The following is a 16792-nucleotide window of genomic DNA, read 5'->3' as shown; positions in this document are numbered from 1 at the left end:
TTCCATAAATAAACTTGTATTTTTTAACTGATTAAATTGTATTTTTAATATATCATAGTCTTTTTTCTGTGGTTTAATATTGGTTGAAATACCATTGAGGTCACGTTGATTTTTAGTTAGCTATGATTTCAACATGGTTTCAATATTAAAAAAGGGTGCAAAATGATGATGAATCAACATCAGAGTCTGATGACCAAGCCAAGGCATGGTCAAACATTTGTTATCAGTATCATGTTGGTCAAAAACATGTTCAACAAGGGCGTAGGTTTGCATATGGACAGTTTTCCCTACCAGTATTTGTTGTGTCTTGACCATTGTTGAGACCAAACCTACACCCTTGTAAACCACTCTTACAAACAGCCCTTATTTTGTTTCAGTCAGGAAGGTAATGGTTGTTGTAAATGATAAACTGTAGAGGGTGCCATTTATCTAAGTACACTGAACAAAATTATAAACGCAACACTTTTGTTTTTGCCCCCATTCATCATGAGCTGAACTCAAAGATCTAAGACTTTCTCTATGTACAGAGAAGGCCTCCATCCATCGTCAACTGCTTATCCTGCGTACAGGGTCGCGGGGGGGCTGGAGCCAATCCCAGCCGATATCGGGCGAAAGGCGGGGTACACCCTGGACAGGTCGCAGGGCCACACGTAGACAAACAACCAGGAACACCCACACTCACACCTAAGGACAATTTCAGAGTCACCAAATAACCTAGTCCACATGTCTTTGGATGGTGGGAGGAAGCCGGAGCACCCGGAGAGAACCCACACAGACACGGGGGCCTGGAACAACCAAGGTTCGAACCCACGACCCTCTTGCTGTGAGGTGACAGCGCTAACCACTGCACTGCCACACAAAAGGTCTATTTCTCTTAAATATTGTTCACAAATCTGTTAAAATCTGTTAGTGAGCACTTCTCCTTTGCCGAGATAATCCATCCACCTCACAGGTGGCATATCAAGATGCTGATGAGACAGCATGGGTATTGCACAGGTGTGCCTTAGGCTGGCACAATAAAAGGCAACTGATGGGGGCAAAACAAATGTGTTGCGTTTATAATTTTGTTCAGTGTAGTCTATCTATCTGTGTGTGTGTGTGTGTGTGTTTGTGTGTGTGTATAAAAACACATACTGTCACGGTGGGTGCAGGGTAAACAACAGACACAACATAGTAGGGCTGGGGCGATTCGTCGACGCGCATTACGTACGTACGTACGTCGCTGCATCCGGTGTGGGATTCTCCCGGCCAAGTTCCAGCTACAAGACCGCGCCTTCGACCGTCTAAAGTTTGGAGTATTTCAGACAGACACTCAACAACGCGCTGCTCCATGAGCTCTGTGAACTGGAAACAGCTTCACTGCAGCACAGCTGCTGTCCACGAACACGTGAAACGAAAGTATCCCGCAGCACTTTGTCTAGACGGCAGCACCGCAAATCGTGCTTACTTTCTGTTGCCACGCAAGCACGGCACATTATCAGCACGAGGACACGTAATATTTCTTCATTGCCTTCATGTTAAAAGTAATTTCTGCCCCGCTGCTGTCATGGTAACGTAACGTTACACCGCGAGTCATGTAACGATCGGCTGTTTATATATTCTGTTTATTTAACGGCCACGTATGAGCGAGAAAACAGCTAATCTAATTACAGACGATCTGTGACTGTACATTCAGGTGTTCACTAATGCAGAAATACATTTTATTATCATACTGCATTACTTCATATTGAAATGAATCCAAGTCAGAAACATTTAAAGTTTTAAGTAGCCTAATTAATGTCTGTTATTGTTATTATCACAACACATCAGTGACGTGGAAATTTGATTCATTTTGAGATTTGCTGCTATTGTCATTCTAATGTGCTTCATGAGGATGATTGAATAAAGTATAGATTATTGATTAGACATGTTTTTGATATTTATTTTGGATAAATTGGTATGTTAATCCAGTAATAGGCAACTTTTCTTTCTTTAGAATAAACAAAAATAGTCGTTAGATTAATCGACTTGAAAAATAATCGATATGTACAGCCCTACAACACAGGTTATATCACAAGATGTAACAGATCAGAAACAACTACCTAACTAACTCAGACACAAGCAGACAGATCACAACAAAACTAACACCTACAGGGAAAACAGACTGAGGATGGGATAAAACAGAACTAATAGCAGACATGGGTAGTACACAGAAGTACACAGACTAACTATATAACAGATACTGGACACAGGGCAATAGACAGGACAGACCACATGCAACAAAATACCAGACAAGAATCTAACTTCAGACAATAACAGAAACCCATGTAAACAGACAAACACTGACCAACTATTACACAGGGATCATAACAGACAAAAACCTAAACGAGAACACAGAACTAGAACACAGAGTACCGAGCAGACTAAACCAAAATGATGCAGAGAAAGAACTAGAAGCAAATACTATGGCATGAACTAAGGCACAGGACTAGGAACAAAGACATGGAACAAAAACCCAGACTCCCCAACAAGACACACAGACAGGACTGAAACCCAGAACCAAAATCAAAACAGAGAAGGCATGGCCAAAATAACAAAATCCAGACAAGCTCAGGACAGGATCATGACACATACATACTGTATTACATTGGGATACAGGTTTAAGATTTGTTCAAACTTTCTGTCTCTTACCATTATGTTTAGCAAATAATAAATAAAGACTGATAACAATAAATGTGACTGAATTTGACCAAAACACTGGTGTAGTTTTTCTTTGCCAGAGACTCACAGTGTTGAAAACTCCTATAGTTGGAGATTTAGATAGGGGTTTTCCATAAACAGAAAATACTGTATATCTTCATTTGAAGCATATCATCTTAATCATAGTGGTTTGCTGATGTGTTTGAATGTTCAACCCGCTTTACAAGTTGCCTTTTATTGTGGCCAGCCTAAGGCACACCTGCGCAATACCCATGCTGTCTGATCAGCATCTTGATATGCCACAGCGGTGGATGGATTATCTCAGCAAAGGAGAAGTGCTCACTAAGACAGATTTTGACAGATTTGTGAAAAATATTTAAGAGAAATAGGACTTATGATATAACATATGATTACCAGTCATTTAAAATAATAAAATAAATATTAAAATAATGTAAGCGGTGCAAAAGGGTTGGAGCTGTCCTGATACATGAATATGACAGCGCAAAAGTTATCTTCTTTGTGTTTTTCATTTCATAGGAACATTATGCAGAGGCAAGTTTTTCTTGGAAGGTTAGTTTACAGAATATGAACAAAGTAACAGAAACGTCTTTATTTACTGACTGACCACTACATAAGTTGAGGACACACATGGCAGTTTATAAATTAATTTGAATTAGCCCTAACCTTACCAGCTGTGGGTGGTGATGGGGCAGTGGATAAGACACATGCCTTTGGTGTGAGAGACCTGGGTTCGATTCTACACTGTGATACATCCACCAATGTGTCCCTGGGCAAGACGCTTAAAGATCTGCAGCAGTTACATGTAACATACACATTAATGCACCAGTAATGTCAATCCATCCATCCATCGTCAACTGCTTATCCTGTGTACAGGGTCGCAGGGGGCTGGAACCTATCCCAGCTAACATCGAGCAAAAGGCACTGGACAAGTCGCCAGTCCATCGCAGAGTAATGTCAATCCATTAAAATAAAATAAAAATCCAAAACATAACACATAATAGCAGTCTAATCTGTAGGAGTACTTTACAAATACTTTGAGTACATTTAGCAGATAATAGGCTACTTACTTACAGGAGGCTACTTTTACTTAAATAAGGCGTTGAATGCAGGATTTTACTTGTAGTGTTATGAAGTATTTTCCCAGTATTGCTACTTTTTACTTGTAGTGTTATGAAGTATTTTCCCAGTATTGCTACTTTTACTTAAATAAATGATCTTAATATATCTTCCATCACAATAGATTATTGACTGCGAAAATAATCATAGTATCAGAATTCATGACACATCCCAATATTTATGCTTCGACAAGATAATCCCAAACTTGAAGTTGTCTGGCTGGGGAATTGAATTGCCAAAACTCAGCAAACCGCTGCTGGAGTGACTATGATCATGCTTTCTGTATACCTTGTAATATGATTTGGAAAAACATAATAACAAACTGTGGAATGTAGAATTGTATGTAAAACCAGTTAAGTACAAGACAGAATGTAAAACATATTCAGGCCTCTTTAGGAATCAACAGATGACACTGAAACAGGCTTGGTTTAAATGAGGAAAGACGCTGAAACAAAATGCTGGATATAGGCTCCATGATTAGAACCTCACAGATACTTTGAGAATGGTGAAGGTGGAAATAACAAGACCCGGACCAGCTCGGCTCTATTGTGTATTTTGTGACTTCAGTTCACAACAAATAAATAAATATAACCAAGTGGCCTGACCTTCAGTCTGCCTCTCAACTTTGACTAAAGTTTATTAAGTAATGAAAAACGTCCACAACAAATAGTTCCCATTATAATGAATGGTTTAAGGCAGCTAAGTGCATTATAAAAGATTATAATGGAAATAAAAGGCCTACCCATTGAACATGCTATGGCTCTGTAGCGGCTCTGCTGGTGATTGTGTAGCCTAATAAAGTTTAGGGAGTGTCAACAATAACATGTCCGAGGATTCCCGTGCAGTCATCATGTTTGACAGGGAGGGAGACGTAAAACTCTGCGCCTTGTAAGGCATTTAAAGACAAAAGAACAAAAGTTGTTCGCTTCGACGACGTATTTTGTTCTGCCGCCGACGCGTTTTCGCTCTCTTTGTGTGAAACACTTGCAGACGCTCCCTAATTTACCTGAAAACCGTTGGAGGGCGTTCATCAGCTTTACGTTTTGCGCTAAACTGCGCAAAACACTATATCACGTAACGATGTTTTAACCTACAAAAAAATGAATGAGCAAGCAATCCCCGCGTAAAAGAGTAACTTCAACACATTGAATGTGCGAAAAAGTCGCGAAAAATACGTATCATGTGGAAATATCCTCGCTGTCAGAGCACAAACACACCCACAGCTACTTCAGGAACCTGATGTGATGGTTAGTCAGCCGTGTAACTTCCTCGTTGGAGTCAGTAGCAACTGCCTGTGAGACGTTGACATGCCGCTCAAAGACTGTCTTGAATCCGGACTGGACTTCATTGAATTTCTGGGAGACAGAAAATCAAACACCAGCAAGAAGGAACTTCGTGACATCTATTACTCTGAATTTAAGGGCAGGTAAGCTGCAAAAACAAGCGGGTGTCAAATGCAGTTGTGCATGCTGGGTTGAGTATATAACCTCAATATCACTTCCTGTCTGTATGTTTATGTCCACAGAAAAGGAATAAAAGACCCGAGCTTTTCCAGTGTTCTTTACGCCCTTGTGAAATTCAACAAAGCCCAAATAAGACAAGGGGAAATCTTCATAAATGCCAAACCCCAGGTAAGATGAGCTGGGTAGCTGAGAGTCCATAGGTTTTGCTTTATGTTTATTCTTTCCTTTCACCTGCCTTGGCCTTACGGATGGAAATAGCTGGTAGATAATCTGGTACAAAGCTTCTCTTCTCTTTTAGGGTTTTATGTATATAGTACACGGTCCCTAATAGAAATACATTTAATAAATTATAGAGGAACATAGGCTGTAAACGCTTACTCATCATTCACACCCAACTAAATTAACAAGACTGGACATGTTTTGTGTTTTGCTCCAACTGGAAGAAAATTCCAAAATAAAATGAGGAAGTATGAAGTCATTTATAATCACTGTTGTAGGTTCGAGTGTACTGTGACCAGTGGAGAAGGCCCCGGGCCTCCCAGCTGCCACACAGTCCCAGCTCAGGCCCTCAGAAGAGAGCTCAGACACTTGCACCCTCCTCTGTCCCCTCAGTCCCTGTGCTGACCCCCAAGAAAAAGCTGGCTACGGAAATCCTTCTCAAGTTAAAGGTGAACAGGTAGGTTTGTTTGTGTGCACTGTATAATGCTGTAATATGTTTCACTAACCCGTGTGTTACCCAAAAATGTCATCAGTTGTGTCAAAAGTCACGTGAACTGTGGGGGTGTTGTGGCACATCTGTCACATGGCAGAGGGATGAGGAGTCCAGGAGAGCACTCTTTTGTCATGCAGTGTTTATGATGAGGTGGTGCAGTGATTTAGCGTTGTCGCAAGAAGGTCCTGGGTTCAAACCGGCTCGTCAGCTGGAGCCTTTGCCCGTTCTCCCTGTGTCTGTGTCAGTTTCCTCAGGTGACAAACACATGCAGGTTAAACTGCCCCATAGCAGGGAATGTGAGAGTGAGGGGTTGTACGTTTAAAAGTGACAGCCCTGTGATAGCCTGGCAACATGTCCACTTCTTGACCGATGCCAGCTGGGACAGGCACCAGTCCCCCTGGAACACCAAAAAGCATAAGTGAGATAAGGACTACAAATAACGATTGTTTATAATCTGCAGGTGAAAAATGGCCATCACAAATTTCTTAAGCCCAATGTCACATCTGATGCCTGATTGTGACTCTCTACTAGGAAAGAGTTGACAGCTGACAAGGGGGGCATTGAGATCACTTCAGACCCCGTGGCGAGTGGTGGTAAGGTTCAATTCACTGTGGATCATCTGAAGGAGCTGTTTATCCTCAAATTCCACATCATGAACAAGGGCACAAACTGCATCCACTTCACCTACTACACTGCCCTGCACAAGATACGCTGCTTCACCCTGGAGGATGAGAGGAGAGTGACCAGAGCCTGTCCTCTCTTCCTCTGTCCCGGTGAGAAAACTAGCACTTCCCCTCTTTTTCCATTGACAAAAAACACACTGAAGTGGTTATTAATGCTCAGAGCTCCTCCCGTGTCATCTTCTTTCTTTCACAGGAGAAAGTTATGAAGTTATAGTTCGCTACATGCTGAACCACTATGGATATTTCCCTGCCACAATGTACTTCGAGTTCTGCCCAGATCTGCCGGGATCTGTACCCTTTTGCATTGTGAGGGAGATGGAAGCAGCGGCCAGGACCCCGCTGGCTGTGGAGCTGGGGCCTGTGGCTCCTTACAAACCATTTCAGGTGGTCACATACAAGTCCGTCGACACTGTGATAGTGGAGGGAGTACCTCCTGACAGGCAAGTTATTAAAAACTGATTGTAAACCAGTTCACCAGTCAAGTGCACTTTAGATGCCTGGTGATTTAAAAACTACAGCATATGTGAAAAAAGTTAAAAGTTAATTTTAAAGATTGTGAATAATAATAATGTGTATAAAAAGATGGTCTCTGATTCTGATTTTTAACTGTCCATGATGCTGGTCCCCTAAATTAAAAAAATTATGTGTAACAGATAAATGCAGCATACTGTCTCACTATCTAGATACAGATCTTTTTCCCAACAGCAGATAATCCATTACAACAGATTTCAGTACAAATATTTGATTTGGGAGCTGGTTGGAGCAATTTTCCTCACTAATTGAAACTGATCAACAAATGAACCCAGAGTGGTTATGGTAATTGTGTTTAATTCATGTTGATTACAGTTAAGGTGTGTGTGTGTGGGTGTGTTTTGTTCTCCGCAGTTCCATTGTCCAGCATCTAAAGATGACAGTGAAATTAGGAGACTACATGTACCCTCATTACCTAAAAGAATTGGCTAAACAAAGGATGGAGGACTCTGAGTACCTCTCCCCAGCTCTCAGGCAGAAACTCGCATCAGTCAAGTGAGAGCACGACCTAATTATTGACAGTTAACCATGCCTTTTATCAGTTGAGTATTTTCTGTGCTTAACTCCCTACTTTATGTCCAGGGGTCTCCTCAACTCTCCCTTAAAGATGAAGAACTACTCTCAGCGATTTCACCTCCTGCTACACCTGGAAGAGTTACAGATGGAGGTGGACATCAGGAAGTATGACCTCCGCAAACAAATCATGACTCAGGACCAAAGAAACAAAAAACTGCTCAAGCTCACAGTAAGGAATCCTCAAAGTACGCTTAAGTACTGTTTTTAAATAGCACCAATGAAAAGGTGATGTCTTGGGAGTCTAGAACAGGTGTTTCCTTGATCTAAAGGGCGCTTTAATATGATGTGATATTATTGCTATATGTTGCTGACCTGCTGATCAACTGTAAGTTCAGTGATCTGTGTTGGGAAAGGAGTGAAAATGCTTAGCGGAAAGAAGGCCAACATTGACATTCTCCAACAGGTTCCTGGTGTTGCTGAGAATCGGCCATCTGTACTACGAGGCGATTGTCTGAGGGTGTCCAAATCTGAAGACACGAGCCAGCCGATCACTGTGTACACCGGTTATGTTCACAGAGTAGAGCTGGATAGTGTGAAGCTGGGCTTCTCAAAGAAGTAAGAGCTTGGACTAAGGATACCTGTCTGCTTGAAACCCAGTTAATGTCTCGGACGGTGAATAAAAGAGCCAAACTCGCACCTTCCTCATTTCCCACCCCTGATTCAGGTTTTTGGAGAAGTTTCTCAGCAATATGAAGTTTGACGTGGAGTTTACTATTAACCGGTTCCCCTTGAAGCTGCAGCATCGGGCGGTGGAGTTGGCGCCAAAACATCAGCTCGAAGAGGTGCTGTTCCCATCTGCTGCAGCAGTGGATAATCTCGCAATGCCTAAACTCAGGTACGGTGCCCATACACATCAAGAACAAGCATACAAAACACTTTAAAAATAAATAAATGTATTATCTTCTACAAACACAAACCTAACCCCCTTAAAGTACTGATCTCATGTACTCGCTCTGCAGAGAAGCTTAAACTGTCTGGCATTGGTGATAAGAGCACATTAACTCCTAATGATTAGCGTGTGCTGAGCAGCCTTCGCCTCAGTTCTCTCTGGGCTCTCTTCCATCCTATCATATTAACAGGAGGACGTGCTGTTCTTTGGTTTAAAGCCATAAACTTGCCTCATGTAGATATGGTAAAACATGGCATATTATGTTGGCTGAGGACTTGCATGCAGAACCTTGTTTCCTAGAACTCGGACCAGACAAGTTCACTGGTCACTGCTTAGACATGATTGTAACAAACTTTTATCCCCGGCCCTTACCGTTGGTTACTCCACTACAAGGGCACAAGATACAAATGAGATTTTCATCTCAGAATCAGAAGGAGCTTTAGAAGTGTTTTACACATACGAGGAATTTGCTTTGGTGATAACGTGCTACACGTAGACAAACATACAGTTGACATAAATAAATGTAGACATTTTATATGTTTTTATTTATTCAGCTGATCTGTTAAACACCTATTTTTAGCCTCTGCTCCACATTTTTAACTTTTTAAGTGTTTCAACAGTGTGCACCGTGTAAAAAGCCATTCTCACATTACTGTCCAGGATGTTCAACCGCCAGCTGGAAAACAACCCGCAGCAACATGCTGCGGTGCAGCGCATTGTAGCCGGATCATCAAAGCCTGCTCCCCATCTTGTGTTTGGGCCTCCTGGAACTGGAAAAACCATCACTTTAGTTGAAGCTATGAATCAGGTATGAATTGTTTAAAATATGCTGTTATTATTAGTATTATTATATGGACTAGAACTGCACTAATTAGTTGATTAATTTGTCAACCGACAAACTATTTCGATAATGGATTTGATCATAATAATAATAATGCATTACATTTATATAGCGCTTTATCATGGAAACTCAAAGCGCTTCACAGTGAAGTGGGGGTGGGGGGGACTCACCTCAACGACCACCAATGTGTAGCACCCACCTGGGTGATGAACGGCAGCCATTTAGCGTCAGAACACATAGTCATTTTTTACAAGCAATAATGCTCAAAATTCTGTGGTTTTAGCTTCATGATCATTACATCATAGTAAATTGAATATTTTTAAGTTTTGAACTGTTTCTTGGACAAAACAAGATATTGAATGACGTCAGCTTCGGTTCAATGATATTGTGGTAGCTATTTTTGCTGGTTTCTGATGTTTGATAGATCAAACAAGTAGTCGGTAATCAAAATGACCTTAGTTGCATTGTTAACATCAACACATTGTTATCTACCAGAGTTGGGAGAGTTTGTGTTTTCTCTGTGCACGTCTCATTGGAAAAAAAGGTGACGTCATGGATTTCCACCTGCCAATCAGATAGCAACAAACAAAGCAATCAGAATCAGCTGTGGGGTGTGGTGGTTGCCAGTGCCACTGATAAGGCAGTGGGTGTTCAATCCAATCAAACCACACCCTCACAGTCCTGAAGAAGCAGATTTGATTGTGTCTCATTAATTTCAATGTTCTTTAGTCAAAAATATTTAATATCAAAGAGAAATTATTAATCATTTATAATCTGTGGGAGTTCATGGGGGAGCTGCTCATCAATAAAAGAAGAGGCAGCCATAAAAAGGATACTTTATTATACATAATGTTTAGGAAAATTTAGTAAATGTATTCTGTAAGATGATTTCATTCCATAAACCTGGATATGTAGACTGATGAACTGTTAAAACATCTCTGTGGTGGAAGTAAATAATTGGCTGTGATGGGACAATAAAATTAACCCGCAGACTATAACTGGTCGTTATAATTCAACTCATTCAGACTCATGGTCTGAATTCAGTAATGCACTATTTAGTTTTTAGTATGCATGATTTTATTGTTGTTTCCGAGATGCACATGTTGCCACCCAAACCAACACTGTTGTTTATAAACAAAAATAATATAATAATAATTTGTTGTGAATGAATTTTTCTTTGCTCACATTGACAGGTCAGCAGGGCAGACCCATCAGCCCACATCCTCGCATGTGCACCTTCAAACAGTGCATGTGACCTTCTCTGCGAGAGACTGATGGTACACATGGATCCACATCAGGTTTACCGTGTGTACGCTAACAGCCGAGACCCAAGAACTGTCCCCAAGCACCTACTGGTGAGTCAGCTGTTAGTTTTACCTCCACAGCATAATCTGGTTACTGGCCAAAAACCTGCTGAAGTTTTATTGGTGGTAACTTGTACTGTATCAGTACACTTATGGATGGGTGTAAAATCTGTCAAAGAACTCAGAGAGACATATTTGGATTAACTATATTTTTACTCATCTTTTGGTATTTCCAGAAATATTGTAACTGGGACGAGAGACAAGATGGTTTTGTGTGTCCAAAAAAAGGAATTCTGATGGAATACAAAATCATTGTTACAACTATGGTCACAGCTGGCAGGTAGGTTGCTTGCTTGCTTATACAACTACTCAGTATTAGGCACTATTTGACTCTTTGGCTCTCGTTTGCATATTACAATCATAAAATGTCTGCTGTGTGTTTCTGTGTTTAGACTGGTGTCTGGAGGAATCCCAGTCGGCCATTTTACCCATGTCTTTTTGGATGAAGCAGGCCAGGCAGTGGAGCCAGAGTGCGTCATTGCTATTGCAGGTAAATGCTGAATTATCAGCGTACTACAGTAAGTCTTTATTTTTTTGATGAAACCTTGATGAAAGTCCCTTTTTTGATGAGCTCAAAACAAAAGCATCCTTTAAAGAAGCATACAAATGAATAGAGTACATAGATCGGGTGTGCTGGTCTAACTTAATTAAATTTGATGGATGATCCTCTTCGCATCGTAATCTAGCATGTGCAGATCATAATAGCTTAACGCTGCACTAAAATTAAATATTTTCAGGCCAAATGAAATGATTGGATGGGCTTATTACAGGCCTGCACAGTTACTAGATTTTTTTTTTTTAAATTTGCTTTCAGGATGTAAAGATAATTTTAACAAATACAACAAAAAATGTTCCTGTAATACATTACCTACCTTTTACAATCAGGATTTCACACTTTCATGATGTCTCAAACTATTTTTATTCTGACTATTCTGGTGAGGACTCTGGTGAGAAATAAATGTCTGTCACACTGTACAGAACTGAATATACTTGCTTAAAATAGGATCTGATGATGGAGGGGAGAAGTGGTGCAGTCCATCTACCGAGGCTGTGAAAGACTGAACAGATTTCTCATTTTTCAGAACCAGATTTCACTTGCACGTTTGTGAAAGCACACAGCCTCTTCATCATTGCCAAGACAGGCGATCGCTTAGTTCATCAGTGAGCATGTCCAGTGGCATTTGTAGTTCTGTCCATTTTCACAACTTGTTGCAAACCTGGCCAATAGCTGCAGGAAGTTTGTGTGACTGATTTGCGATATCAAAAAGTTTTTAAAAATTGAACAATGCCTTGTTATCCTTCTTATGTCTGAAAGAAGCTTTTCACTGCAGAACGGCAGATCTCAGAGAGCATATATTGACACATTTCATTGTCACAGTTTAGAGGGTCTCATAATTAAAGGTCAAAATGTATGTACATTAGTAAGAGCTACATCAGTGGTGAAACTGAAGCATCTTGTTACTGATTGGTTGGATGTTTCACTGTGTTTCACAGGTCTGCTCAGTGCAAAAACGGGTCAGTTGGTGCTGGCAGGAGATCCCAAGCAGCTAGGACCGATCCTTCGATCGCCTCTTGCACAGCAGCATGGACTTGGTGAGATGAGGGGGATTATGTATTGCACACTGTGATAGTAATTATTGCGGTGTGTACCACTTTGTTGCTTCTGCTCTTCATTGTGTCTCAGCTTAAGCAACTTAATGATTGAAGGATATACATTTAATGCTGTGACAATGATGTTCTGTAGGGCTTTCTCTGCTTGAGAGACTGATGAGGCATAACCCTTTATATGAGAAAAGTACAGACTCCGGACACTTTGACACCCGCTTTGTCACCAAACTGTTGCGAAACTACAGGTGTGTTTTTCAGTTTTCACCTCCATTTTGCTTGTTATAGTTTAAAGAGGTGGTATTATATTCTTCTTTATTGATTTATATACCTTTTTTGTGCATGTAATATGTTTTCAAAGTGAAAAAGCCCAAAGTCCACCCAAAAGGGAGTTCCCATCTCCTACAGAAAACACTGCTCTGAACTGCCCGAAAACAGCTTGTTTGTAGTCCCGCCGTTTCCCGCCTCATATAACGCTCTCCAAGCAGCCAGTCCGACATGCCCTCAAAAACACCGGTGGAAAAATATTGAGCTGCAGCACACACCTCTCCTCTCCCTTCCAAACATTAGCTACCCTCTTGGCAGTCCATCGACATCAAGCTGTTACTGTTATGTAGAGACAGAGCTCAGTTAAAACTTTATGGATGACAAATACTTTTGTTACAGATTAATAACTCCCCACTCTGAAACTCTTGCTCCAGTGTATGTTGCCAAGCTGGTCGGCAACATGTACAGCTGAACCGAAGCCGGGCTTCTCACTGACCCAGCCATCTCTGCTTCTGATTGGCTAATAGTCCTTAACTAGGAACTGTGCATGTGCAACTCCCAACAAAGATCATTTAGAGACAAGATGTATCACTCCATAGCTAAAACAAAGCCTTCAACACACAGGGTGAAAAGGAGCTGCAGCAATGTGCAGTATGACAAAAATATGGTGTTTTTTGAAACTTAAACCATGTAAACCTGTTCTGGTACAACCCCTAAATAGGATTTTGAACCTGAAAATTAGCATAATACCACCTCTTTAAAATGCTGCTTTGTTGATTAAAACTCTTCAGCTTTGTTGTTTTTTTTTCCTTTCTTCACTCAGGTCTCATGATGCCATCCTGAAAATACCAAATGAGCTGTTCTATGAGAATGAACTGCAAGTGTTTGCTGACCAGTGGGATCGTGAGGCCTACTGCAATTGGGAATACCTTCCAAAAAAGGTGTGGCCACAAGAATGTTTAGTTATTTAATATCTCAAAACTGATGAAATGATCTCAATACTGATATGATCCTGATACGCAGCAAAGCATTCTGATGGCTGTACATATTTCAGCAATCTATTTATATATCCCTTAAAGGGATTATATTATTTGTTATTATTATGTTGCTTTATGGAAAGTGTAGGATCCAGGTTTTTTTGAGCTTGACCCATACCAGGGACTTAAAGTCAGAATATCTCTGCCTCCACTACACATGAGTGTCCCTTTAATTATAATTTGTGTCATAAGGCATCAACACCCATATTCTCTAAATTAACTGAACATGGCCTTTGATTGTCACAAAAAAATAGACAAAAATCACTACAACAAATTAGATCTTATTACGGGGGTAAAATTTCATTAGGAAACCAAAGTGGGGCAAAAATGAAATATAGATAAAGTCAAAACTCTGATTAAGATAAAATGGAACAGCCCTGGGAGGGTTATTTTTAAGAGGACTGCTTATTTTAGGACATTTGAGTGTGAGACAAAAGCCAAAAGTGAGCAGAGATTAAAGACAAAGGGACACCGTGAAAACAAAAATACACAGATCACCAAATAACTTGTAAACCACAGGGATAACGTGGATAACTGACAACTGCTCACTCTCACATCAATACAGGGTTTCCCAGTGATCTTCCACGGGGTGATGGGGAAAGATGAGAGAGAGGCCAACAGTCCTTCTTTCTTTAATGTGTCTGAGATTGAAGTTCTGGTCGACTACCTCACCAAGCTGATGGAAACTCAGGGAAAGAAGGGTCTCCCCAAACTCTCCGCAAAAGACATTGGCATAATCGCCCCCTACAGGAAACAAGTAAGTCTTCATGGAGGGCATTTGTGTGTGTAGAGACGTGGATAAACAAGTTTTAACTAGTCATCTGTAACGTGTTTACTTTTCTAACAGGTCGAGAAAATCCAAAAGGCCCTGAAGTCCGTGTCCACTCTGAGTCGATGGAATGATCTCACAGAGCTCAAGGTTAGCAATGCTGCTGTAAAAGCACTCCTCTGGATCAGTTAATCTTACCCCAAAGTTGGTGTTCTCATTTAAAGTCTCATCTGCACATTATCAATACAATTAAATTAAAAGATTGTGATCATCTGTTTCCCTCCATGCACAAATGTATTTAATTAATAAAAATAAGCATTTCTCTGTATCAGGTGGGTTCTGTGGAGGAGTTTCAGGGACAAGAAAGGAAGATCATCATGGTCTCTACTGTTCGCAGCAGCGTCAACTATGTCAAGATGGACAAAGACTTCAACATTGGATTTCTGTCAAATGAAAAGGTTTGGTATATCCCTTCCTTGCCATAAAAAAGTGATGATGAAACCAGCACGATCTTTTAATAAGTTTTCTTTAAAACAGTAATGGATTTCATCTTCTTTCTATATTTATGTGTATTTTTCTGCTCTGCAGAGATTCAACGTGGCCATAACCAGGGCCAGGTCCCTGTTGATAGTCGTGGGAAATCCTGTGATCCTCAACAAGGACCCCGCCTGGGAGAAGTAAGTCAAAGCAGGAGTTGTCCAGGGTGTACCCTGCCTTTCGCCCAATGTCAGCTGGGATAGGCTCCAGCCCCCGCGACCCTGTACACAGGATAAGCGGTTGACGATGGATGGATGGATGGATGGATGGGAGACACAAAGTTGTCGGAAAAAACAGCAAGAGTATTGTTTAAGCTGAGTTAAGAGCCTTGTATTGAAACATGATGTGATTGAGATTCAAAGTGCATTCTTGACCTTGGAAACAGCAATTGACAAAACAGTCACACCACAAGGTCTATTTAGTAGCTGTTTTTGTAGCTTTTGACACAGTATTCTCTGCAGATGAAGTTTAGATGTCCAAATTTCCTTTTTATCCCCCCACGTTTGCTCAATTTGGGATTTTTCATTTGCAGGTTCATCAGCTACTGTGTTAAGGAAAAAGGTTACACTGGATTTGACTTTAAAGACGCAGAAGGAGAAGATGATATTGTGTCAAGACTGGCAACCCTGAAAATCAACATGGATTCTGACAGTTAGTACAACCATGACCTCAGTAAACCTTAAACAGATTGCCTTCAAGTCATGCTTGGCTGGATCATTACCAGCTACAGCTGAAATAGTAAAAAGTTGTAATTGCCACTGAACAAAAAATGTATTCAGGCTAATATCACTTGAACAAAGCAGTCATGAAACTTGTGTGTCTTTCTGCATTTGTCATAGATCCTGTAGCAGAGGAGAGTGCCCTCCAGCAGTATGTGGACCCCGAATGGAAAAACGAGCATTAACGTCTCCGCCATTTGCAGTGACATCCTCAAAAGATAATTAGATTTAAGTACATAAAGAGGCATGGCAAGTATCAGTCAACATTGGCATCTATTACAGTAAAACTTAAATTAAGTCAAACCCTAATTAAGAGACATTTACTGGACAGGTACGGCTAAATGTTTTGACGAATAAACGAAGGTCTCAGTTAGATGCTGGGTCTGTTTTTTATAAACAATCAAATAAATAATTTTATAGTATTTCCCATTTCTGCTGTGCAAAAAATGTGTGCAAAAGGAATTAAAGGTGTGTCACAACCTGTCCCAGATATAGGCAGATTGAGTTCAGTGACTGAAGAAAATAAAAGCCCAGGATTTTAATTTAAGTTTTTTGGTATTTAAGAATATATCCTGTTTGATGACAATGCCACAATGAACTAGCGAATGTTTTCTTCTCTTCTTTTCAATTTGTCGGTGACTTTTTAAATAAAGCTTCCATTAGTCGAACGGCAATTAGGATGAACATTGCTGCACATAAGCAATTAATTTTCTCAGTGGGAAACTAAGGAGCAGACTATTCTGTTTCTCAGGAATTCATCACCGTTTGTCTTACTGCTGTTTGCACTTTACAAGTCTCCTTTAAACTCAACTATTCCTTTCTGAATTTAAATACTGAAGAAATAAACTCTTTATGGTTTGATACATATTGCACTTCACTCTGTCATGTCATTATTTTGATTAACCTTTTAACGTTATCATATGCAGTAAACCATATTGAGGTTTTAATTTTCGGACAAGAATTGACCAAGGACGGCGAGTCGG

The 16792-nt window shown here is 40.5% G+C and overlaps 1 protein-coding gene across 2 annotated transcripts; it reads left to right on the top strand.

The window, feature by feature from the left end:
- The first annotated feature begins 4758 nt into the window (after window positions 1–4758).
- On the top strand, window positions 4759–16681 carry mov10a (Mov10 RISC complex RNA helicase a). 2 transcript variants are annotated; one of them, XM_038695617.1, is made up of 22 exons: window positions 4759–5242; window positions 5342–5447; window positions 5777–5955; window positions 6523–6764; window positions 6868–7114; window positions 7560–7700; window positions 7788–7950; window positions 8185–8336; window positions 8446–8616; window positions 9331–9478; window positions 10705–10866; window positions 11052–11155; window positions 11268–11365; window positions 12370–12468; window positions 12620–12728; window positions 13571–13688; window positions 14350–14541; window positions 14632–14703; window positions 14886–15011; window positions 15142–15230; window positions 15623–15741; window positions 15930–16681. In XM_038695617.1, the coding sequence occupies exons 1-22, from the start codon at window positions 5124–5126 to the stop codon at window positions 15992–15994; spliced, it is 3021 nt and encodes a 1006-aa protein (XP_038551545.1). In that variant the 5' UTR covers window positions 4759–5123; the 3' UTR covers window positions 15995–16681. The 2 variants fall into 2 exon arrangements, with proteins under 2 accessions (XP_038551545.1, XP_038551546.1); XM_038695618.1 differs by lacking the exon at window positions 15930–16681 and having other exon boundaries at window positions 5124–5242; window positions 15623–15746.
- Window positions 16682–16792: the final 111 nt, after the last annotated feature.

Source organism: Micropterus salmoides, unplaced genomic scaffold, assembly GCF_014851395.1.
Source record: "Micropterus salmoides isolate LMB-PRFRI ecotype aquatic unplaced genomic scaffold, ASM1485139v1 Ms_hic_scaffold_4, whole genome shotgun sequence".
NCBI lineage: Eukaryota > Metazoa > Chordata > Actinopteri > Centrarchiformes > Centrarchidae > Micropterus > Micropterus salmoides.
The sequence above is the reverse complement of the archived record's forward strand: the minus strand, read 5'-3'. Positions and strand labels throughout refer to the sequence as shown.

Bases quoted from the DNA above. Each gene is read 5' to 3' on its own strand.
- mov10a (XM_038695617.1), top strand. From the start codon at position 5,124: ATGCCGCTCAAAGACTGTCTTGAATCCGGACTGGACTTCATTGAATTT. The intron at 12,469-12,619 runs GTGAGATGAGGG...GATGTTCTGTAG, and splicing joins TGCACAGCAGCATGGACTTG to GGCTTTCTCTGCTTGAGAGA. The intron at 15,742-15,929 runs GTTAGTACAACC...CATTTGTCATAG, and splicing joins AATCAACATGGATTCTGACA to ATCCTGTAGCAGAGGAGAGT.